Raw genomic sequence first — 26,168 nt, forward strand, 5'->3', positions numbered from 1 at the left:
TGGTTCTTACAAAAAATATATCTTATAAAATATAAAAGCTAAAATGTCTCTTAAAGCTCTGCCCCTTTAATTAGTGCATACTAAATAATTTAACTTTAGCCTACTACTACAACCATATTATTTACCAGCAACATAAAGTGAAACAGAGGCAGAGGTGTCCTGCCACAGTTAGTAACAAATAAACAGAAAACAGTAGTGGTGGTAGATAGACACAGAGCTTCATCAAACATCTGTTCCACTGAACAAAGAGCTCCAAAAATCTTGAACTTTAGACTGCCATCAGTTTTACTCCCTACACTTAACCATGTGTTTCCTACTGCCTGCAGACTTTGCACCCTTTGTTATATACACATGTTGTGTTTCTAATATAAATACATTTTATAAAGTCAAATACAAATAAGGCAACAAGAGAAGTATCCTACACTTCTCTTTTGTAAAGTAAATCTGAACAGCCGATATGGGCATCTACATCAACTATATGATTTGCCTGTGAAGCTGGACAGGACAAAAAAATAAATAAAATAAATAAATAAATAAAAAATAAAAAAATATTTTAAAAAATTATTTGTGGCGGACGTAATTATTTCGTGGCAGGCCGCCACAAATAAATGAATGTGTGGGAAACACTGCAATCAACCTATCCTCAGGTGCATGTCTTTGGAGGTGGGAGGAAGCCGGAGTACCCGGAGGGAACCCACGCAATCACAGGGAGAACTTGCAAACTCCACACAGAAAGATCCCAAGCCCAGGTTTGAAGTTGAAGTTAAAGTTAAAGTTAAAGTTAAAGTTAAAGTACCAATGATTGTCACACACACACTAGGTGTGGTGAAATGTGTCCTCTGCATTTGAGCCATCCCCTTGTTCACCCCCTGGGAGGTGAGGGGAGCAGTGAGCAGCAGCGGTGGCCGCGCCCGAAAATCATTTTGGGGATTTAACCCCCAATTCCAACCCTTGATGCTGAGTGCCAAGCAGGGAGGTAATGGGTCCCATTTTATAGTCTTTGGTGTGACTCGGCCGGGGTTTGAACTCATGACATATCGATCTCAGAGCGGACCCTCTGACCGCAAGGCCACTGATCAGGAACCCAGGACCTTCGTATTGTGAGGCACATGCACAAAACCCTGTCCCACCATGCGCTAATCAGTAGGAAATACCTGCAGTGAGCGAACTTGTCCAAAAGATGGCGCCATAGCAGGCGCCATAGCACAAACAATAACACATTTTTTCAGTAATTTTGTATGTGTTTTATGAAAGCTATTTGTTGAATACAAAACATTATGGCTGTTAGCAAAGAAACCCCCATAAATTAGATGCACTGTTTCATAAGCCACAGGGTACAAAGCGTAGGAAAAAGGTAGCGGCTTATAGTTTGGATGTATTTCTTTCTTTGAGAACGGAAAAAAACTGCTGTATTCTTGACTTTTCATGATTCACAGTACCCTTTTTTGTCTATAGATACCATATTTTTTTAAACAAACTATCAAGCAATCTGGTCTATGACTTAAGAAGGCGGGCATCATCCTAAAAGTGGCATCAAACGTGTCGGTGTTCCACACAAAACTGTGGCCAATCCTCATGAGTAATGTTGATTCTGGAGCCTTAAATCCTATTAGTATCTGACCCTAATCCAGACAATGGAGGTGAGAGGCTTGGGAGATGGGGGTGAGGGGGGCAGTCTAAATCTAACAAAATTAAGAAAAAAAAATAATTAAGTGATTACTTAAGGAAATGCAAATCAGTGGGACATCTTTGTCTGTGTTAGTCAGAGAAGGAAAAGCAAGCATATAATCATAGGAACGGACACAGGAACATAAATGTTTCCTGCCTCTTGTTTCCTGTTCCCTGCCAGGCAAAGGAACATGGAAAATGCATCAGGATGAGGAGGAAGGTCCACACAGGTTCAGAGGTGTAGCCTATATCTTTAAAAGGTCTGGCAGAATGGCACTTTGTAACCAAATTGTGTGTAGGTGATAGTGAAAAGTGAAAAGTGATGAAGGGAATTTTAAAATACATTATAGGTGATAGTGAAAAGTGATGAAGGGAATTTTAAAATACATTATAGGTGATAGTGAAAAGTGATGAAGGGACTTTTAAAACACATTATAGGTGATGGTGAAAAGTGATGAAGGGAATTTTAAAACACATTATAGGTGATAGTGAAAAGTAATGAAGGGAATTTTAAAATACATTATAGGTGATAGTGAAAAGTGATAAAGGGAATTTTAAAATACATTATATGGGTAATTGGGACAAAGGGACTTTTAAAAGGCACTTTACAAATAAAACTAGGGACTTCAGGGGTTTAAAGGGGGGGTTCTCAAAAGCTGTAAAGCCCCCCTCACTTTGCATAAACCCCCAAAATCTCTAGCTGCACCCCTGCCTCGTTGTGACGTCATCTAGATTTTTAAAAGTAGCCGTTTCGCTCACTTTGGCGGATGACAACACCGTCAATCTCGACTTGAAAGTAATTAAGATGACTTAATTATCTCGAGCTGCTAATTAAAACAACGTTTATTTAAAAAAGAGAATTACTTAAATATAAACGTGTAGCTTACCTGTTGCAGTATGCCTATCCTCCAAATGGTGTACAATTGTGGGTAAAAGCTGTGGGGGATACTTTCACCGCTTATCCTTCAAAGAATAGACTCAAAATGTGACTTTTTAAGTTCCCTCATTGGTTTGGGGGACAAGACAGAAAAGAGTTCGGCGTCAGTGGTGTTTATGTCCGAGTCAAGACTGACCTGACCGTTCAATGGATGACAAGACGATGAAAGCTGCTTGTCCCCGTGACGTCACGCCTCCACTGTTGAAGAGTTCGAGATGCGTTTAGGTGCAGCTCGGAATTACTTGTTTCAGAGAGTTTTGTTTACGCCAGCAAAATATCCCCCAGAGTGAATAACTCTTGCCACATCCTTTATTTCTACTTGTTACATGACCACATTTCCCAAACCCATACCGAGTTGTACCCGTATTAAAAACGGTATACACTGTTTAACTGCAATTACAAAACAAAAAAACAAGACTACAAAGGCTAGCTGCCTTGAGAGCCATGAATACTTAATTATAGGCAGGTAATTTAAAACTTTTTTAAGGAGACACCCAATCCGCTTTTGAAAGCCACTGCTGGTTTCGTGGATCAAATTAGGATATGTGATACAGTACCATATCTCATTACTGCCACTGGGACAACAGCATGTCAGCATCAGCTGAGCATTTTTGTTTTATTTCTGTTTTAAAAATACATATTAATTATTAAAACATCATACAAATAACATAGGTTTGTGTTACAAATGTATACAAACTGAAATACCACATTTGATATTATATTGATATAAAATATATGTTCAATCCAATCCAATCCAATGTACTTTATTTATATAGCACATTTACACAACAAGAATGTTTCCAAAGTGCTGCACAGCCATGTTAAAAACAATATTAAAACAATATTAAAAACAATATTAAAACAATATTATGCTACACCAATGACTGAATAAAACAAAGAATAAATGAATAGAAAACCAATACAGAGACAATATAAAAAATAAATATGATTAAAAACGATTTTAAAGGGTAAAACCAATTAAAACAGTAAAATAGACATCAAAATTTATATAAAAAAAAAAACAAACAAAAAAAAACCCACAGAGGACAACAGAGGACAGAAGACCACACAACTCACGTAGTGTTAAAAGCCAAAGAATAAAAGTGGGTCTTAAGACGAGACTTAAAACACTCCACTGTGGAAGCAGTTTGAACATGGAGGGGCAGAGTGTTCCAGAGTTTAGGGCCGACCACAGAGAAGGCCCTGTCTTCCCTGGTTTTAAGTCTCGTCCTGGGCACCACGAGCTGGAGCTGGCTCTCGGACCTCAGAGCGCGTGCAGGAGTGTAAATTTGGATGAGGTCCGAGATATACTGAGGTGCCAGTCCATGTAAAGCTTTAAAAACAAACAGCAAGGTTTTAAAATCAATTCTAAAATGAACAGGGAGCCAGTGCAAACTCCGAAGAATTGGGGTTATATGCTCGCATTTCCTGGCCCCTGTTAAAAGTCGTGCTGCCGCGTTCTGGACTAACTGCAACCGGGAGAGAGCTTTTTGGCTAATGCCAGCATAAAGTGCATTGCAGTAGTCCAGGCGACTTGAAATAAAAGCATGCACGACTTGTCCAAAAAGAAATGTTATCATTACAATCAAAAAGTACAGTATTTTATATGTATGTTGCTCTGGTGTATAGCATTTATAATAGTATGACAGATGATTTTTCAGGAGTTTTAAGGTTTGTTTCCTGCTCCACTTGGACAATACCTCCATCAAGTGGACAAAGTCAGTGAAGGGAAACTACACACTGTAGAGGCCGACCCGCAGGCTCGGAGAGACCACATGCCCAAACAAGGGTGCCGTAAGGACGTTGCCTTTGAGCGATCACCCGCTGCCTTTGTCTTCTATTGACATCACGGCAACAGCAGTGGCTGCAATGTCTTCCTCAAAGTGGAATCTCGCGGGATGATATTTTACGAGAATTACAGCTCCATCCATCCATCCATCCATTTTCTACCGCTTGTCAGGGGTTGTGGGAGTGCTGGAGCCTATCTCAGCTGCATTCGGGCGGAAGGCGGGGTACACCCTGGAAAAGTCGCCACCTCATCGCAGGGCCAACACAGATAGACAGACAACATTCACACTCACATTCACACACTAACCTACAAGTCGCAAATGTACTTTATCGAAATTTTTGAAATATCGCTTTTATTTTGCAAAAAACTGCAATGGAAACGCAGCTAATGATGTAGTCATTCAGTGCACTAAGGACATGGCACACTCTAAGACTGGTAAGTCTTTGAGTTCGCACTCAGCAGACAAGAATGTCTATTGCTGCAGCCTGCCATCAGCTTCCTGCACAGACAAGATTTTAATCACACAGAAAATACATGTATAACACAGTTTAATGAACAAATTTTAATATTCATTTGATTGATTATTTTTTGTTTTTAAAATTTTTCATCAAAACAACTGAGGCTCTGTCCTGACCACACGTTTCTGACCTTCTGCCATACATACACTACCGTTCAAAAGTTTGGGGTCACCCAAACAATTTTGTGGAATAGCCTTCATTTCTAAGAACAAGAATAGACTGTCGAGTTTCAGATGAAAGTTCTCTTTTTCTGGCCGTTTTGAGCGTTTAATTGACCCCACAAATGTGATGCTCTAGAACAGGGGTCACCAACGCGGTGCCCGCGGGCACCAGGTCGCCCGTAAGGACCAGATGAGTCGCCCGTGGGCCTGTTCTAAAAAAAATAATAATAAAAATAAAAAAAATAATTTTTTTTTTTTTTTTTTTTTTTTTTTACATTTTTTAAAAAATTAAATCTACATAGAAAAAACACAAGATACACTTTCAATCAGTGCATCAACCCAAACAACCTCCCCCATGCACACTCATCCACACCCACTAACACAAAATGGGTTATTTCTTTCTGCTACCAATATTCTGGTTCCCACAACATAGACAACACATCTGCAAGGGACACAGTCCCTGCAGCACACATGATTGTATAGGCTGCTGGTCCACTAACATTTTCATTAATTACTATTTTTTATGTAATTATTTTTATATTGTTTTACTTTCTTTTTTATCCAAGAAAATGTTTTTTATTTATTTATCTTATTTTATTTTATTTTTTAAAAAAGGGCCTTATCTGCAACAGACCAGGTTGTCAATGAAATTAGATTTGTTTAAAGGGTTTTTTAAACCAGGCCCAGTCCAGATAATGTCCAAGTCGGACTCAGCAACACACACCTTCATTCATGTACACAGAAAAAAATTAGGGAACACAACAGATTGCATATAATTTATAAACAAAATTACATTTAAAAAATAAGCATTTATGTACAGTCCAGATTATGTCCAGGTCACTCAAATTAGGGAACACAACAACAGATATCATATAATCTATAAACATAATTATACTTTCAAAATAAGCCTTTGAGGACTTCTCATCTTTTTTTTAATGTTTTTTGGCATCATTATCGTTTTCAACCATGTAACTTTCTAAAGTTAGAAAATACTGAATAAATGTTTTAAAGAAAGTAATACTAAGTGAATATCTGTTTTTGGCCTTAAAAATAAACATCATTACTAATAAACTGGAGTTCTTAGAACGCAGATTTCTTGCCGGGACATATGGTACAATACAATCAGCAAGATAGGATGGAGCTAAACCGTTTAGTATTTTATACGTAAGTAGTAAAACCTTAAAGTCGCATCTTAAGTGCACAGGAAGCCAGTGCAGGTGAGCCAGTATAGGCGTAATATGATCAAACTTTCTTGTTCTTGTCAAAAGTCAAGCAGCCACACTTTGTACCAACTGTAATCTTTTAATGCTAGACATAGGGAGACACGAAAATAACACGTTACAGTAATCGAGACGAGACGTAACGAACGCATGATTTGAAAAGACTTCCTGGTAAATGTGCTTTTCATTGCGACAAAATTTTAATTTCTATGTGTGTATCTATCGGTTGCCACCTCCCTGCTCCGAGTCTTCTCCTTCGTCCCCTTGTCAATCACTCAGCAACTTTCCCAGCCAATTATCTTCAAGGCCCCCACGCTATCAGTGTTTATGGATGTCCAAACCCCAGCATTCTTTGGTGCTTGCGAAGGAACGCAACCATCAGAAACTCCTTCATTTCATTTCAGGCTGACCAGTTTCTGCCAAACTGTTTGGACTCTCTGCTTTGAAATCCATCTACAGGTGAGCCATGCAAAAATAAACACGCCCAATACCTGCTGTGATGATAAAATATATTTTATTTTTAGATATTTGTTTTGTTTTGTTTATTTGCCATCCATCCATTTTCTTCTGCTGTGTTAAGGAATGCCCGCTGGTGTGTATATTTAGAATTTGTATTATTTGTTTTTTTATTAGATTTATATTAATATATTACACTTTTAAATGAATTCTATATTACTATTATTTGAGTTAGGTTCATTGTTTATCAATGGGAATATTACAATTGTTTTTGTAAAGACAGAAAGCAGCTCTTGTACCAGCTCTTGTGCAGATTTACTAATGTAACAATGACTGAATTTGATATGTTTGCGGTTTATTGAATGATACATACATCTCTAACTCCTTTCTTTTCATCTGTCCAGCCTAATAAATACAATAGTACCTGCAGAATGATGCAAGGACAGAAACACAACATGCAATCCTTCCTCCTTATGTATGTGCTGACTTTATTGACATTGCATGCATCCGATGGACAGCAGTTAACAGACGAGACCTGTACTGTCCAGATTCTTGTCCCAGGACTCAAAGGTATGACTAAGATATGACGAAACAAATTAAACATGGATAAAGGGTCAATTTCTTTTTCAAGGAGAACCAGGAGAGAAAGGACCAAAGGGATCCCCCGGGAGACCAGGGAGAGTTGGCCCTCCAGGGGAAATTGGTATAATTATATATTTATTAACAAAGTTGTAAATTATATCGTATGGATACTCCAAAAAAAAAAAAAAACTAGGGTAAAGCTCACATTGCTAGGGGCTGATAATGTGCCGCCACTACTGAGCTAATCAGAGCTGACCGAGTGTTTATATTAGCCTGAGAGGTTGGAAGAGGAATGATTTGCAGCATTCACAGCTGTAGACATGTGTTTACTGAAGGCCTTAATGAGAAGTGGAGAGAGTGCAAAATAGTTACACACATTAATGCGCGTTGCATAAGTATACATTTTCTTCGACAAATTGGAACAAACTCGATCGGATATCAATCAGTGTACTTGTGCAAAGGTGGACACCCAGTTAAGTTAAAGTTAAAGTACCAATGATTGTCACACGCACACACTAGGTGTGGTGAAATTTGTCCTCTGCATTTGACCCATCCCCTTGTTCACCCCCTGGGAGGTGAGGGGAGCAGTGAGCAGCAGCGGTGGCCACGCCCGGGAATCATTTTGGTTATTTAACCCGCAATTCCAACCCTTGATGCTGAATGCCAAGCAGGGAGGCAATGGGTCCCATTTTTATAGTCTAAGCTATGACTCGGCCGGGGTTTGAACTCACAACCTACCGATCTCAGGGCGGACACTCTAACCACTAGTTAACATCTAAATGTCTTCCAATAAGCAGACAAGGTTGGTTTTTTCCTTTGTTTTTGTCAAATTAAAAAAAGGTACACAAGGTACAGCTGCACAACAACTAAGCACATAATAGCACACAAACTAGACATACTTAATAAGTTTCCTTAATCAAACAATATTGCGGTCTAAACCACAATATTTATCAATATGAGCAAGTATCAAATCATTATCGTTGCAGTAGCATATGCAGCACGGTGACACAGGGGTTAGTGCATGTGCCTCACAATACGAATGTCCTGAGTAGTCCTGAGTTCAATCCCGGGCTCGGGATCTTTCTGTGTGGAGTTTGCATGTTCTCCCCGTGACTGCATGGGTTCCCTCCGGGTACTCCGGCTTCCTCCCACCTCCAAAGACATGCACCTGGGTATAGGTTGATTGGCAACACTAAATTGGTCCCTAGTGTGTGAATGTGAGTGTGAATGTTGTCTGTCTATCTGTGTTGGCCCGGCGATGAGGTGGTGACTTGTCCAGGGTGTACCCCGCCTTCCGCCCGAATGCAGCTGAGATAGGCTCCAGCACCCCCCCTGACCCCAAAGGGGACAAGCGGTAGAAAATGGATGGATGGAAGCATATTAGAAAGTATCCAGTAACAAACGTGTTCGTATCATTCAACGTACTGTGTCATGATCTTAATCTAATAGAATATTGTAGCCACGAGGCATCTTCTTCACTTCAACTTAAAGTATCAGTAGAGTGGAAAAACAAGTTGCCTCTATATTGAAGCTATTACCGCACATATATGATTTATGTCACCAAAAGACTTCCAAAGTTTGCGAATAAATATATATGATCAAAATAGTATCAAACTGTAGATTTCCGAGCCATTTTGAGACGATAGTGAGAAAGCCAGTGACGTGATCGCTTGACGTTGTGCTAGGAACCGAAGATCCCTTCCCCATTAACAACAACGCTAATCCAGCAGACTTTGTGAGATCCAACAACGATTACTTTGGGAAGAATTATGATCCAGGAACTTCTATTTTTGAGCCCGAACACAAAGAGGATGATCAATAAGTTTTAGAAGCCGACTGCTATCTGGCGGATGCAGCTTTATTGTGACACTAGCATCCTCTGCATTCCGAGGTGCTAAACATACAAACCATACATTTAAAAATATTTAGTAATATTATTTCCACTCAAGCTGGGATGTCGACCGATGGGACGCTCACATAATTCCGCTTGGATGAAAAATATTCACAATCCTCACAAAGGGTTAAAAAAGTTCCTGCAGGAAGCATCTTTTGGGGTCTTTTTCTCCATGGGATGTGAAAGACGACCAACCTGTGGGCCCATGGCAACATTTGTCTGTCAGATAAGAGATGCATGACTTTTAGTGTAGAGTTAAGTTTTAGCAAGTTTGAGACAAAGTAGAAGCAGTCGCTGGCTTATAGTGTGTCAACAGTACCAGCGTATGCTAACTTTAGCTCATTGCTATCGATGCCCTGCTAAAATAGTCCGTCTGCATTGGCGCTTATAATACCAATATCACTCATATTTGGTCCATTTTCAGGTCACGCCATGTAAATGGAGTATTGTTGGTGCTTTCTGGATGTTTTTATAGAGGGTATAATGAGCGCAACAGAGGACCCTCGATCTGTTGACTCAATTATTAGCTATTTATTTTCGATTTCGAATGCATAAAAAACGCCAAGCATATGTGTTCTTGTCCTACATAAGGATTGTGACAGATAAACAGCACATCTCTTTCCAATTGTTTGCGTATTTCCAGTATGACTGATCTGATAATATGGTAGAGTGCAGAAGCGTTACTCCAGTGATGTCAATCTTCGAAAATAACCAAAGGTTTTCGGAGCGGAATATTCAAAATGGCTGACTGAATTTGTGGCATTTTGTAATGTTTAAACAGTGTTTTCACATACTTTGCATATTGTAAATACAATTGGATATGGTTTAATAGATACAATAAAACACAAATAAGCATATAAAGTAAACTTGTTTTTTCCACTCTACTGGTACTTTAATTAAAGACGGCATGAATCCAATCCAAGCAGTTGAATTATAAATGAATTAGTGTTTTTCATATAAATGATAAATGGGTTATACATGTATAGCGCTTTTCTACCTTCAAGGTACTCAAAGCGCTTTGACACTATTTCCACATTCACCCATTCACACACCCATTCACACACTGATGGCGGGAGCTGCCATGCAAGGCGCTAACCAGCAGCCATCAGAGGCAAAGGGTGAAGTGTCTTGCCCAAGGACACAACGGACGTGACTAGGATGGTAGAAGGTGGGGATTGAACCCCAGTAACCAGCAACCCTCCGATTGCTGACACAGCCACTCTACCAACTTCGCCACGCCGTCCCTCAAATCTCAAAGATTTCCAAGATTCTTTATTGTCAATTTTCCCATACTTTATAAGACTATAACATACCATTGTTTTCTGTTTGATCAATGCTTAAATACTTGATCAAGCTTTTTCTAACATTCCACACAACATAATAATAAAATTATGTATGATTTGTGCTGATATTATAACGGATCACTATCTGCATCAGCTGAAACTGAAGGCTTCAATATGGGCATTGTATTGGAAGTGAAAAAGTTGTACCCCTAGCAATAAATACTTTTATAACACACTTTTCAGGGCAACCTGGGCTTCAAGGACAGAAAGGCATTATGGGACGTTACGGAAAGGTGGGCCCAAGTGGAATAAAAGGTAAGTATAAAGAATGTTTTTTTTTTTTTTTAACAACTGTACATCTTATCTATGGAACTCTAAAAGTTCCACAATCTATTGCATGGCCCTGAAGTATATCCAATTTGTTTGTATTTCCAGCTATTACTGTGTATGAATGTTTTAAATAACATTTCAGTAAGTGCAAAAATAATTTAACCCTTGTATAATAGCACTAAATCAAACTAAAATAAGATAAAACCCCTCACCCTTTGACGTATGTTAGTGTCTTGCTCCACTGTAAAAAAAAGAAAAGGTCAGTAGATTTTACGGTAACAAACTGGTAGCTCAGTTGCCATAATTTTACTGTAAAAATAAGAGCGGTACTGTTTTTTGATTTACAGGAATGCACTGTAAAACATCGACCATAGATTTTACGATAAAAGACAAACCATTGTAAATTTTATAGTAAAGTTCTGGCGACTGAACTGCCACTTTTTTTTATTACCGTAAATCTACATTTACTATTAACAAATCTTTAGATTTTACGGTAAAAAACTGGCAGCTCAATCGCCATAATTTTAATGTAAAATAAAAGTGGTACAGTTTTTCCATTTACAGTAATGCACTGTAAAAACAAAGGCCATAGAGTTTACAGGAAAAAAAACGGACAGATAGCTCAGTTGCTACGATTTTAATATAAAAATAAAAGTGGTACCGTTTTTCCATATACAGTAATGCACTGTAAAAACATCAGCCGTAGATTTTACAGTATAAAACTGACAATTCAGATGCCAGAATGCCATTTTTTATTAATAATAATTCGGTGTACAAACTGTTGTAAACTTTACAGTAAAATCCTGGCGACTGAGCTGCCACTTTTTTACTGTAAAAAAAAACCCTATAGATTTTACGGTAAAATACTGGCAGCTTACTGTAAAAATAAGTGTGGTACTGTTTTTTTCATTTACAGCAATGCACTGTAAAACAATGGTCATAGATTTTACAATAAACAACTGACACCTTAGCGGCCACAATTTTAATAAATAAAAATACAAGTAGTACCGTTTTTCCATTTACAGTAATGCACTGTAAAAAAATACTGCCGTAGATTCTACAGTATAAAACTGGCAACTTATTCGCCAGAATGTTACCGTATAAAAACCACTGGTACAGAGTTTTTTTTTTTTTGTTTTTTTTTTACAGTAATTCAGTGTACAAACCATTGTAAACTTTACGGTAAAAGTCTAGCTACTGAGCTGTCAGTTTTTTCCCATAAAATGTAAAACATTTTTTTCAGTGCTCATTAAAAAAAAGTCAGATTTTATTTTAAAATACTAGCAGCTCAGTCACCAGAATTGTACTGTTAAAATAAGGGTGGTACTGTTTTTACATTTAGAGTAATAAACTGTAAAAACAACTGTAGACTTTACAGTAAAAAACTGGCAGCTCAGTCGCCATACATTTAATGTGAAATGGTACCGTTTTTCCGTTTATAGTAATGCACTGTAAAAACACAGACTGGAGATTTTGCAGTAAAAAGGTGGCAGCTCAGTCGCCAGATTTTTACCGTAAAAATAACTGTGGTACTTGTTTTCAATTTGCAGTAATTCAGTGCAAAAAAACACAGTTGATTTTACTGTACAATTATGGTGACTAAGCCGCCAGTTTTTTTTTTTACTGTAAAATCAGATTATTCTATACAATGTGAAGGAATATAGCTTTTTCAGCATTTTTAACTGTCATACAAGTGTAAAAATAAGTTAACCGCTTCCTAATAAAACTACCGTATTTTCCGCACCATAAGGCGCCCCGTGTTATTAGCCGCACGTTTAATGAACGGCATATTTCAAAACTTTGTTTACCTATTAGCCGCACCTACGCTACGCTAAAGGGAATGTCAACAAAACAGTCAGATAGGTCAGTCAAACTTTAATAATATATTACAAACCAGTGTTCTAACAACTCTGTTCACTCCCAAAATGTAATGTGCAAATGTGCAATCACAAAAATAGTAACACTCAAAATAGTGCAGAGCAATAGCAACATCAATAACTCAACGTTGCTCATACGTTAGTGTCACACAACACACAAAATAAACATTTAAAGCTTACTTTCTGAAGTTATTACTCATCTACAAATCCCTCGAATTATTCTTCTTCGGTGTGCTTCACTTGTTTTTTGACACCATCGATGATGTGGACGCGCATGCAGTCGTAGATCAACAGGGACGGCGCTGCGTGAAAAAAGTCACCCGGTGTCTTCTTGTAAACGTCTATCAACCACTCGCTCATCTTTTCTTCATCAATCCATCCCTTCGAGTTAGCTTTTATGATGACGCCGGCTGGAAAGTTCTCTTTTGGCAAGGTCTTCCTTTTGAATATCACCGTGGGCGGAAGTTTCTGGCCGTTAGCATGGCTAGCTAGAACCACAGTAGGACGACTTCTCATTCCCTGTGGTGCGAATATTCACCGTACGTGTTCCCGTTGTATCCACAGTGCGGTTCACGTGAATATCAAAAGTCAGTGGAACCTTGTACGCGTGTCTCTTAGTAGGAGACATTTTGTTGTCTTTACAGAAACACACAAATGAAATTAAATATCCGCGAGCTTCTTCTTCTACGGGGGCGGGTGCTCACCTTGGCGGTTGCTTACCGCAGAAGAAGAAGCGCTTCCTCTTTTACGGGGAAAAAAGATAGCGGCTGTTTACCGTAGTTGCGAGACCTAAACCTTATGAAAATAAATATGAATATTAATCCATATATAAGGCGCACCGGGTTATTAGCCGCACTGTCTGCTTTTGACAAAAATTGTGGTTTTTAGGTGCGGCTTATGGTGCGGAAAATACGGTACATACTAAAGCACGTAAATTACGTGCTTACTATAGCTTTGAGGACACACGAAGAAGGCGAACATGTGACGCCATGATGAACAACCGAATGATGGTTATGTGTGAGCCTAAGAGTTAAGTCTCTTCATGTTAAAGCCAAACGCATGCTTTTGGTTTTTATTCACATTTTGCCGTATTGTTGCTGCACCACTTTTGACACAATAGAAATAAGTTACATTTCTGGTTCTATGGTTATGATCACATTTATCCCCTTTGCCATCACCAGTGCGTGTCTGCAGTAGCATCACAAAAACAACACAATTGCCAAATAAACAGCAAACCATAATCATGGAGTTAATGTTTTTTTTAAGCACCAAATAACAAACATGAATCAAAAACTGTGTACTATACAAAAATTGACTGTGATGAGGTGGCGACTTGTCCAGGCTGCACTCTGCCTACCGCCCGAATGCAGCTGAGATAGGCTCCAGTGACCCCAAAAGGGACAAGCGGTAGAAAATGGATAGATAACAAAAATTTAGCATGTTACAATTAGTGATCCAAATAAAAAAAGACACCCGACCCGTGTAGGGTCCCAACCTCATATTTGTAAAACCATGCTTAAGATGCTCACGAAGCTGTATGACATCCTGCATGATACCTGTTCAACCTGTTTTTTTGTATGGCTTTTAAGATTCGTTGTGCCGTAAGAGTCTCCAGTTTTCACCAGGAATATTTTCCCCAGGTGAAAAAGGAGACATGGGGGATCCAGGACCAAAAGGCCCAGATGGAGAGCCAGGTGACACACCTTACTATCATATTACGTTTATAAAACATGTTATTAGTGAGGATTACTAGAGGTGTCCAGATACAACTTGAGTACTGATATTTATCTGACATGATATCAGCACGAATCATAGAGTGGAGTGTTAAAAAAGGCTTGATCAAGTAAAAACAGACAGAGAGAGAACAATGGTAGGTATGAAAAACAATAACCAATTCATTAACTGTCTGCAATGGACTTTTGCAGTCTTTAAGTTGAAGTGGAGTGGTAATTGCTTTTTTGAAACCTCATAGTAGCCACAATTATAAGGTAAGATCATTAAGCAGTAAGCTAAAAGCTAAGACACGTTGGTCACTAAATACTTTCAAATACATTGTATCTGTAATTAACATGCAACTGTTATTATTTGATACTTGTTTTGTATTGACAAACGTTGCGTTTTAGACTGCAACATTGTTCAATTAAGAACACTTGTTGCGTATTTGTAGTTTGTGTGCTATTGTGTGCTTAGCTGTTGTGGAGCTGCACACTCCTAGTAGCCTAAAGTGGTGTTTCTTAACCCATTGACCCCTAGAGGGAAGCCAAAAAAATCTGTTTCTCAGCTGGGCTTTGTATGGGTCACAGTGGTACTCAGTTGTAATACATTTTTCCACCACTTGTGGCAGTAATGACAATATCAAACAAGCAGACGAAGTCTGGAGCTTAGGTCATAGAGAAAGATTCTTAAGCACAAAAATTATGACAAAAGCGGTGAAGCTCTATTTATATTTGCACTTAAATTTTATTGACAGTTTATTTAAGAAACATATTTCTTATTTTTAACTACCGGTACTATTAAATTAGTTATAATTGTTGATTAAAATCAAGAGTAAGATTACTGATTTGGTGTTAATATTTGAGTGTTCCCCTCGCACCTCTGTAGTGGAAAACTTGGGCCCTGAGGTCCAAAAGGTTAAGAACCCCTGACCTAAAGTGTACTAAGTTTGCCTCTACTAAAATACAAGAACATTTGTGTGCTTATTGAAGGAATTTTAGATATTAACTGATTAACTTATATTAGAAATTTTAAATATATGCTGATATAATCAGATACTTGTTTTTTTTTTTGCTCATATCAATATCGGCCTTGGACACCCCTAATTATTACGTGACGTCACGAGGCGTCCCATGTGAGTGCTCACCTATAAGAAAGATGATTGGGGAAATGGACAACATTGTGGCCCAGCTATCTTCTGAATTGAAGTTCATCAAAAATGGTAAGATCTTATCTTTTATACTGTATGTTAGTCCTTAAAGCTTCCTTTCATTTTTATGCTTGTCACCCTTGAAGACCTGCAAATCAGGCTTGTGCAAAATTCTGAATAGAATTGATAATATCTCCCAAAATCCAACTCATTTATATATATTTAAAGTGGATTTGAATTGAAGTTGCAAACAGGAAGTAGAATGGCAATTCCAATTCAAATTTAAGGAAGCACAATTCAGCATGCCTGTAAATATTCTCATTCACCTGGGTCATTATATTCTTAGGGCATTGAAGCGATCGAAACTGGTCAGTCCAAATATTTACAAATATTAACACGGACAAAAGATTCTCCATCATGTGTCTTCGCATTGATTGCCTCCTCACAATGACGGCGACTGCCATTTGTGTGTAACTGTGCCAGTTTGCAGTTTCACTCATCACATGCTCGGTATAGGCGCAAAACAGTTTCAGGCTTGATAAATAACATTGAATAGGGCTCACTAGAAAGTAAAAATAATAAAACGTGTAAAGTAGTAAGAACCATGAGTAGGAATAAAGGATAACATATAAGTAAAATATATGAAGAAAACAACCCTGTTTCCATATGAGTTGGGAAATTGTGTTAGATGTATTGTAAACGGAATACAATGATTTGCAAATAATTTTCAACCCATATTCAGTTGAATATGCTACAAAGACAACATATTCGATGTTCAAACTGATAAACTTTTTTTTTTTGCAAATAATCATTAACTTTATAATTTAATGCCAGCAACACGTGACAAAGAAGTTGGGAAAGGTGGCAATAAATACTGATAAAGTTGAGGAATGCTCATCAAACACTTATTTGGAACATCCCACAGGTGAACAGGCAAATTGGGAACAGGTGGGTGCCATGATTGGGTATAAAAGTAGATTCCATGAAATTCTCAGTCATTCACAAACAAGGATGGGGCGAGGGTCACCACTTTGTCAACAAATGCGTGAGCAAATTGTTGAACAGTTTAAGAAAAGCCTTTCTCAACCAGCTATTGCAAGGAATTTAGGGATTTCACCATCTACTGTCCGTAATATTATCAAAGGGTTCAGAGAATCTGGAGAAATCACTGCACGTAAGCAGCTAAGCCTGTGACCTTCGATCCCTCAGGCTGTACTGCATCAACAAGAGACATCAGTGTGTAAAGGATATCACCACATGTGCTCAGGAACACTTCAGAAACCCACTGTCAGTACCTACAGTTGGTCGCTACATCTGTAAGTGCAAGTTAAACTCTCCTATGCAAGGCGAAAACCGTTTATCAACAACACCCAGAAACGCCATCGGCTTCGCTGGGCCTGAGCTCATCTAAGATGGATAAAGTTTATGAGTTTGAACATCAAATATCTTGTCTTTGTAGTGCATTCAATTGAATATGGGTTGAAAAGGATTTGAAAATCGTTGTATTCCGTTTATATTTACATCTCTGCCCACTGCTCCCCAAGGGGATGGGTCAAATGCAGAGGACAAATTTCACCACATCTAGTGTGTGTGTGACAATCATTGGTACTTTAATCTTTAATCTTAACACAATTTCCCAACTCATATGGAAACGGGGTTTGTATATAATAAATGAAATGAAATGAAAACAGACTTACAGTCGTCTAAACATGGGGACACAAAAGCGTGAATGATAAACTCCAGATCCTTCTGTGACACCATTTTCTGAAGTTTAGAGATGTTCCTTTAGATAAAATAATCAGCTGCTTACAATGCTGCACTAATGACATGTCTTTGTCAACGATAACTCCCAAGATCCTGAGGCTTGGCTTAGTAGACTGTCCTAAATCACCCAAGTAGTGTTTAATCCCTGGAATTGAACCATCAGGTGCAATAACCAGCGTTTCTAGTTTGTCTGGATTGAGCTGTAGAGAGTTATCGCTTGGCCATTGTTTTATGTGCACTAAGCAATGAAGCAAGGAGTTAAGCTTCTGGATCTCAGACGGCTTAAAAGAGCATGCAGTAATGACCAAATCCAGAGTGTGTCATCTATTGTGAGTCGGCTGTGTGACATCCATCCATCCATCCATTTTCTACCACTTGTCCCTTTCGAGGTTGCGGGGGGTGCTGGAGCCTAACTCAGCTGCATTCGGGCGGAACGCGGGGTACACCCTGGACAAGTCGCCACCTCATCGCAGGGCCAATACAGATAGACAGACAACATTCACACTCACATTCACACACTAGGGCCAATTTAGTGTTGCCAATCAACCTATCCCCAGGTGCATGTGACATGTTGGGTAAAATCCATAAAATCTACCATATTTCAAAATCCCCTTAAAACAGGGTCTAAATCTAAAACATTATCAGCCTTTATATTAAAATTGCCAGCTGAAATGATCATATTATATGTTGAGTGGATGATTGATAAAAACATTCATAAAAGCATTTTTTTTGGTGGGCTATAAACAGTGCACACAACTGGGGTGCTGCTAAAACAATTGTATGATATTTAAAAGTGGTATAGTGATCAAATACAATCTGTTTTGATGTTAAACAATGTGTGGTTATTGATGATGTGCCAAGAGTGTCCGCCCTGAGATCGGTAGGTTGTGAGTTAGAGTCGTTCCAAAGACTAGAAAAATGGGACCCATTACCTTCCTGCTTGGCACTCAGCATCAAGGGCTGGAATTGGCGCTTAAATCACTAAAATGATTCCCGAGTGCGGCCACCGTTGCTGCTCACTGCTCCCCTCACATCCCAGGGGGTGAAACAAGGGGATGGGTCAAATGCAGAGGTTAATTTCACCACACCCAGTGTGTGTGTAACTATCAGTGGTACTTTACTTTACTTAGCTTCCTACCACTTTTGACTGAAAAAGCAAAATTGGATAGACTGGTGCATCTGTACCCAGCCATACCTTAATTACAAGCAAGCAGTCTAGTTTGTGGTCTAAAATCCAATCGATAATAATAAAATACATATTGACCAGAGAACGAATATCTAAAAGTGCCATCTTAAAAGTAATATTTGTGACTGTAACAAATGGGGAGTGCTGTTTTGGAAGTGGTTTAAAGGCCTACTTAAATGAATTTTTTTTATTTAAACGGGGATAGCAGATCCATTCAATGTGTCATACTTGATCATTTTGCAATATTGCCATATTTTTGCTGAAAGGATTTAGTAGAGAACATCGACGATAAAGTTCGCAACTTTTGGTCTCTGATAAAAAAAAAAGCCTTGCCTGTACCGGAAGTAGCGTGATGTCGCAGGTTGAAGGGCGCCTCACATTTCCCCATTGTTTATACCAGCAGCAAGAGCGATTCGGAGCGAGAAAGCGACGATTACCCCATTAATTTGAGCGAGGATGAAAGATTTGTGGATGAGTAACGTGAGAGTGAATGACTAGAGTGCAGTGCATGACTTTCTTTTTTCGCTCTGACCGTAACTTAGGTACAAGGGCTCATTGGATTCCACACTTTCTCCTTTTTCTATTGTGGATCACGGATTTGTATTTGAAACCACCTCGGATACTATATCCTCTTGAAAATGAGAGTCGAGAACGCGAAATAGACATTCACAGTGACTTTTATCTCCACAACAATACATCGGTGAACCACTTTAGCTATGGAGCTAACGTGATAGCATCGGGCTTAACTGCAGATAGAAACAAAAGAAATAAGCCCCTGACTGGAAGGATAGACAAAAGATCAACAATACCATTAAACCCTGGACCTGTAACTACACGGTTAATACTTTCCAGCCTGGCGAAGCTTAACAATGCTGTTGCTAACGACGCCATTGAAGCTAACTTAGCTACGGGACCTCACAGAGCTATGCTAAAAACATTAGCTATGCACCTACGCCAGCCCTCATCTGCTCATCAACACCCGTGCTCACCTGCGTTCCAGCGATCGACGGCGCGACGAAGGACTTCACCCGATCATCGATGCGGTCGGCGGCTAGCGTCGGATAGCGCGTCTGCTATCCAACTCAAAGTCCTCTTGGTTGTGTTGCTGCAACCAGCCGCTAATACACCGATCCCACCTACAACTTTTTCTTTGCAGTCTCCATTGTTCATTAAACAAATTGCAAAAGATTCACCAACACAGATGTCCAGAATACTGTAGAATTTTGCGATGAAAACAGAGCTTTTTGTATTGGGATACAATGTGTCCCAATACTTCCGCTTCAACCATTGACGACACACGCAAACGTCATCATGTCTAGACGTTTTCAACCGGAAGTTTCCCGGGAAATTTTAAATTGCACTTTATAAGTTAACCCGGCCGTATTGGCATGTGTTGCAATGTTAAGATTTCATCATTGATGTATAAACTATCAGACTGCGTGGTCGGTAGTAGTGGGTTTCAGTAGGCCTTTAAGGTTATTGATATTTACAGTGTTTTTTGTGTGTGATCTGCATCGATCTTTGTTAGTGATGATGGTGGAAATTAATGAATTGTTCATGGAAGAATGAGGTCCAAGTCCAGTATTGTGTATTTTGCTGTTAAAAGTACATCAAGGGACTAGGACAAGGTGAACATCAAGCTATAGGAGCATGCTGCAGGCCATATGCCAGATTGGAGGCACTGTTGTACCAAAAATTGATTCCCTGCCAAAAGTCGATTGCTGTTGCCGGGGCGCGCAGCACTCGCTAAATCTGCACTGCTCGGCCTTTGTCTGTCCACAATGGATAGCACTCCAACATATGTGCATGCACCCGTGGAGAAGGAGATGTATACAAATGTTTCGCAAAGCACCGACTCGGCGAGTCTAAATACAAGAAAGCAAAACCTAAAAGATTTGAGCTCTTACCGAAGGCAGCAATCATAAATGAAGCTTTCAGAACGTACACAATGTTGACATCAATAGTTATATTTTGATAAAGACGGGGAACATCACACATTCTCGTGCAACAGCAACATACATAATGGAATAATAATACAAATGGATTAGATTTATATAGCGCTTTTCTAGACACTCAAAGTGCTTCACAGAGAAGTGAGAACCCATCATTCAGTCACACCTGGTGGTGGTAAGCTACATTTGCAGCCACAGCTTCCCTGAGGTAAACTGACAGAAGCGTGGCTGCCGGTTCACGCATACTGCCCCTCCGACTATCATCATTCATCAGTGTGGGTGGCACCGGGGGTAAGGGTAAAGTGTCCTGCCCAAGGACACAAAGGCAGTGATCTGGATGGCAAGAGGTGGGGAGTGAACCTGCAACCTTCTGGCACGGCTGCTCTACCCACCACGCCATGCCACCCCATGGCTGTAGACGCGAAGTTAAATCATGAAATGCAACCTTACTTGAGCGAAAATGATGCATGATTTATCCGGGAGAGTCTTGATACCAATTTCCTTGACCCCGCGACTCACAAAGAAGTTGTAGCCCTCCATGCTTTTCCATCTGTTTTGTCGTGCAGAATTACGTCTGGCGCACCAGATTGTTCGACATGTCTGGGAACGCAACCGCTGGATAATACTTGATATCACTCGACAAATCTTTTTTTTTTTAAAGTGTAGGGATCTACTCCATTGGTTAGTTACATTTTTTGCTCTTATATGCTTTTAGTGGCAAGACCTCGGCCCCTAGCTTACTCAGTTTGCACTCTATTTGCTGCACACGAGTAGCCATATTGGTTTGGTGGCCCACAACTTTGTTTACTTCTGTTTAAAAGTCACGTGACGGAATGCTAAATTATTTGTAGAATGGGTGATATTTTTGCAAAAGTCAACTTTAAATATGTTAAAAAAAACAAAAAAACAACCAGATGTAATTTAGTACGTACAAACCACAACAAGTAAAATAATAATAATAGTAATAACAATACAATAACAATAACAATATTAAAAAAAACAATGCAATTCAGTTTTTTTTGTTTTGCTTTAAATTTCATCTTTTACCTTTTACACTTATTTAACCGCCACAGAGTGTGTGCTTTTTGTGGTCAATACAATTTTATAAAATGTTTCTTAAAGGCCTACTGAAACCCACTACTACCGACCACGCAGTCTGATAGTTTATACATCAATGATGAAATCTTAACATTGCAACACATGCCAATACGGCCGGGTTAACTTATAAAGTGCAATTTTAAATTTCCCGCGAAACTTCCGGTTGAAAACGTCTATGTATGATGACGTATGCGCGTGACGTCAATGGTTGAAACGGAAGTATTGGGACACATTGTATCCCAATACAAACAGCTCTGTTTTCATCGCAAAATTCCACAGTATTCTGGACATCAGTGTTGGTGAATCTTTTGCAATTTGTTTAATGAACAATGGAGACAGCAAAGAAGAAAGCTGTAGGTGGGATCGGTGTATTAGCGGCTGGCTGCAGCAACACAACCAGGAGGACTTTGACTTGGATAGCAGATGCGCTATCCGACGCTAGCCGCTGACCGCATTGATGATCGGGGGAAGTCCTTCGTCGCACCGTCGATCGCTGGAACGCAGGTGAGCACGGGTGTTGATGAGCAGATGAGGGCTGGCGTAGGTGGAGCGCTAATGTTTTTATCATAGCTCTGACGAGGTCCCGTAGCTAAGTTAGCTTCAATGGCGTCGTTAGCAACAGCATTGCTAGGCTTCAACAGGCGGCACAGCATTAACTGTGTAGTTACAGGTCCAGTGTTTGGTTCGGTGTCTCCTAATAGTAGTATTGTTGATCTTCTGTCTATCCTTCCAGTCAGGAGCTTATTTATTTTGTTTCTATCTGCATTTAAGCACGATGCTATCATGTTAGCTCTGTAGCTAAAGTGCTTCACCGATGTATTGTCGTGGAGATAAAAGTCACTTTGAATGTCCATTTCGCGTTCTCGACTCTCATTTTCAAGAGGATATAGTATCCGAGGTGGTTTAAAATACAAATCCGTGATCCACAATAGAAAAAGGAGAAAGTGTGGAATCCAATGAGCCCTTTTACCTATGATCAGAGCGAAAAAAGATATGTCCTGCACTGCACTCTAGTCCTTCACTCTCACGTTCCTCATCAACGAATCTTTCATCCTAGCTCAAATTAATGGGGTAATCGTCGCTTTCTCGGTCCGAATCGCTCTTGCTGCTGGTGTAAACAATGGGGAAATGTGAGGAGCCCTTCAAACTGCGACGTCACGCTACTTCCGGTACAGGCAAGGCTTTTTTTTTATCAGCGACCAAAAGTTGCAAACTTTATCGTCGATGTTCTCTACTAAATCCTTTCAGCAAAAATATGGCAATATCGCAAAATGATCAAGTATGACACATAGAATGGATCTGCTATCCCCGTTTAAATAATAAAAAAAATAATTTCAATAGGCCTTTAATTACATGCAAAAATCCTCACATTTATTGGTACAATATATATTTGGACACTTTTGACCAATATTTTAGATCATAGCATAATCATTTTGTAAATGCATCAGCAGCCTTTTGAGACACTCGTGATTTAGGGCTTTATAAATAATCTTTGATTGATTGATTGATAAGTGCTTTAAGTACATTGTTCTGTTGAGTAAAATAATGATTTATTTTTTTCAAACTGTGTTTTTGTTGGGGGGTGTTGAGGTTTGGGTGTGGTGTGTGTGTATGGGGGCGGTGGGGGGTTGGGTATTGGAGGGGGTGCCCAAAACCCCCACAGCTCCTGGGGCCCCCTTAGTTTAAGTCGGCCCTGTCCAGGGGTCGTGATCCAGACTGTGATGCCGGACCATGAGGGTTGCTCAAGCAAGGGGAGGCTTGGCTGAAAGGGCAGGTTTCTTTTTCCGTACAGCCGGGGTAAAGTAAATCTTTCCGGGGTATGACTTGGTGCATGATGGCGGGGGATGGTGGATGGACCGTGCGGGGCCCGGCGACACTGTAAGGTGATCCCTAAGTTAAAAACCTTCTTCAAACGTGACAAATTCTTACCGTTGTCTATAAAGACTTTTTCTAAACGACAATGAATCTAATTCCACTTCCTGTAATTCCGCTTTAACATCCTATGTGGTGGACCCGATTCAATTCAAATTCCAATTCTTCAAATTATTTGAATTGGTATTCCACATTTGGAATTTTCCACAAGCCTGCTGCCAAATGCTGGGAATGTCAATGTTAAATTTACAGAAATCCAAGTGCTCATTTTTCAGCACTGCCCTCCCCTGCAGCTGTCGCTGGCATAAAAGAGAGAGACAGTAAAGTCTATCTGTTGGTGAAGGAAGAGAAACGATACACCGATGCCGAGCTCTACTGCCAGGCGAGGGGAGGGCACCTGGCCATGCCCAAGGATGAAGGAGCCAACTCAGCCCTGGCGGGGTACATTACAGAGGCGGGCCTGGGCAGAGTCTACATTGGCATTCACGACCTGGACGTGGAAGGAGTTTTCATCCATGTGGATCGCTCTCCCATGTCCACATTCAGCAGATGGAGAAACGGGGAGCCCAATAATGCTTACGATGACGAGGACTGTGTTGAGATGGTGGCCTCGGGCGAGTGGACCGACGTATCCTGCCACCCGACCATGTATTTTGTTTGTGAATTTGACAAGGACTCTGTATGAGTTCAGGCTGTATTGGCTAAAATGGACATGACCAAGTTTTCAATGGCAGACTGATGCAACAGTCCAATCACTTTGTAATAAGGACGTCCATTTAGATGCCTGTTCTTTAAACAAATGATTAGTTCGTTAACAACCTTCATGTTACTGATTAAGTCTATAAGATTAGATAACAGTGAATGTGAGCGACTGCTTGTCATTTTCCTATAGACATAGTAGAAAACAAAAAAAAATGTCTGTTCCAGGGTCAAGCTGTCACCATTGGAAATACATGTATTAACTGTACAACAAGATGTTAACAGATAATCAGCTGCCTATTAAAATGTAACAATAAACCATGTTTTACTGTTAACAGGTACTTATCAAGCTTCTTAGAATTACTCCTAAGAAGTCTGCTAAGAGTTGACTTAAGAGTAAATACATTCTTCGCTGAAAGCTGCACTTAAAAGTTAGTTATCAAGCGTCTTACTCACACTTTCAGCGAAGTGTAGGACTGAATCTTAAGTGTCACACTCAGAGCTGAATTACGACATTACTATGTGCCGTAAACGGAATTTTAGGTGACGTCATTTCTGTGTCCATAGAAATGACCAATCACGGAAGGGAATCCGTTGTCTAAGAATAAAGAAATATCTTGGAAATATTTAAGTGGACAATGGGAGTGTATATTTTGACAATACACTACAAAATAATACAAAACAAACTAGTCCCCGGCGGCACTCACGCTACCGCTCCCTCTCTTCTCTCGCCCACACACTCACTGACGTCACTCACCTCACGGCCACACACATACGCTACTCTCATAACATTTTCTTTCCAATTCATTAATTAGGCAACTAATTTGAAACTTGTGTGGGTGGCTCTATATATACTAGCCCACTGCAGCCACATGCAGAAATCAACAAGGAATCGAAAAGTATTAAATCTGTGACAAAAATAATACCCGCTCTGTCTAAACGATACCGTTTGATCAGCTCCTCGTCAACAAATCCAGGACATCGTTCCGCTCCCTGAACGTTCGCGCACGTCTCTCTCGCCTCAGTGCCATCCCCTGCTGGCAACTCCTAACCACTTAAAACACCTCTGAAGGTCTCTTAAATATCGTGGAGCGTAGGAGTGATTCTTAGACTTAAGAACGTTGATAAAAAGCTTTTATTCTTAAGTTTGAGAGTAGGACTAAATTTCGCAAATTCTCAGGACTTAAGTGTAAAATGGCACTCTAAGAAGCTTGATAAGTACGGCCCCAGATCTACTTTTGGTTTCTGTCTACGACGCTAAGCCTTCCGGGTATTGTATTATATAAACAATTACTTACTAATTTACATATTTAAGCTTTACTGATCCGGGGTAACAACGGATTGTCTTTTGCAATGCGGACTGAGCGAGGAGGCATCATTTACATGTTACAGATGTTAACATGTGATAATAATCTCTCATTGTCTTTCATTTATCAACAAAAAATACTGCTATAGATCGCTCTCAACAGTTCTAAACATGGGGGGTATGTTTTGGAACAAAAATTAATGTTTGGACTAACACTTTTTTGTACAGTGTAAAACATACACAGATAATGTCTTGTGGATGAGTAATTTGACAATGAGCTCTGAGTAAGGGCTTTTACTGCCATTTTAGATCTGCGGTATAAAACAAGTAAAACATCAATAGCGCATTTGTTCTCCAATGTTGAGGTGAAGGCTACAAGAACACTTAAAACATTGATAACAAATTAATAAAATCACTTTCATTCAATGTTTTTTTTTGTTAAAATAAGCCTCAAAACATAAAAACTTTTGCCGCAACTTTTTGAAAAAAAGAGCCGCAAATTCTGGCAATTTAGGCCGCGGCAATCACAAAAAAAGGCTGCAAAATCTTGGAGAGAATGATTAAAATTAAGACCCTGGAAACAATAAAACAGTCAACCGTAACTTGAATAATGAATGATGGTTAAAAAGTGACAAAGCTTATTACAGTGACAATGGACAAACAACAGCAACAGTATATATATATAAATATATATCTATATATACATATATATA

General features: G+C 39.4%; 2 protein-coding genes across 7 annotated transcripts in view; one reads left to right on the plus strand and one right to left on the minus strand.

The window, feature by feature from the left end:
* Nucleotides 1–2,783, minus strand: part of myo6b (myosin VIb) — a 109,245-nt gene extending 106,462 nt beyond the window's left edge. For all 3 annotated transcript variants that reach the window (XM_062041573.1, XM_062041572.1, XM_062041574.1), the window contains exon 1: nucleotides 2,556–2,783. The gene's annotated coding sequence lies outside the window, so the exon portion shown is untranslated. The remainder of the gene's footprint in view (nucleotides 1–2,555) is intronic.
* Nucleotides 2,784–6,659: 3,876 nt separating this feature from the next.
* colec11 (collectin sub-family member 11) lies at nucleotides 6,660–26,121 on the plus strand. Of its 4 annotated transcripts, none has more exons than XM_062040471.1 (7): nucleotides 6,660–6,752; nucleotides 7,154–7,319; nucleotides 7,381–7,452; nucleotides 10,752–10,823; nucleotides 14,305–14,409; nucleotides 15,555–15,650; nucleotides 23,726–26,121. In XM_062040471.1, the coding sequence occupies exons 2-7, from the start codon at nucleotides 7,181–7,183 to the stop codon at nucleotides 24,133–24,135; spliced, it is 894 nt and encodes a 297-aa protein (XP_061896455.1). In that variant the 5' UTR covers nucleotides 6,660–6,752; nucleotides 7,154–7,180; the 3' UTR covers nucleotides 24,136–26,121. The 4 variants fall into 4 exon arrangements, with proteins under 4 accessions (XP_061896455.1, XP_061896456.1, XP_061896457.1 ...); XM_062040472.1 differs by having other exon boundaries at nucleotides 23,744–26,121; XM_062040473.1 differs by having other exon boundaries at nucleotides 14,356–14,409.
* The last annotated feature ends 47 nt before the right edge of the window (nucleotides 26,122–26,168 follow it).

Source organism: Entelurus aequoreus, linkage group LG03 (genome assembly GCF_033978785.1).
Source record: "Entelurus aequoreus isolate RoL-2023_Sb linkage group LG03, RoL_Eaeq_v1.1, whole genome shotgun sequence".
In the NCBI taxonomy this organism is placed as follows: Eukaryota; Metazoa; Chordata; class Actinopteri; order Syngnathiformes; family Syngnathidae; genus Entelurus; species Entelurus aequoreus.

Excerpts from the sequence above, each read along its gene's own strand:
- colec11 (XM_062040471.1), top strand. The coding sequence starts at position 7,181 with ATGATGCAAGGACAGAAACACAACATGCAATCCTTCCTCCTTATGTAT. Across the intron at positions 7,320-7,380 it reads TCTTGTCCCAGGACTCAAAG|GAGAACCAGGAGAGAAAGGA; the intron begins GTATGACTAAGA and ends TTCTTTTTCAAG. Across the intron at positions 15,651-23,725 it reads ATTGAAGTTCATCAAAAATG|CACTGCCCTCCCCTGCAGCT; the intron begins GTAAGATCTTAT and ends CTCATTTTTCAG.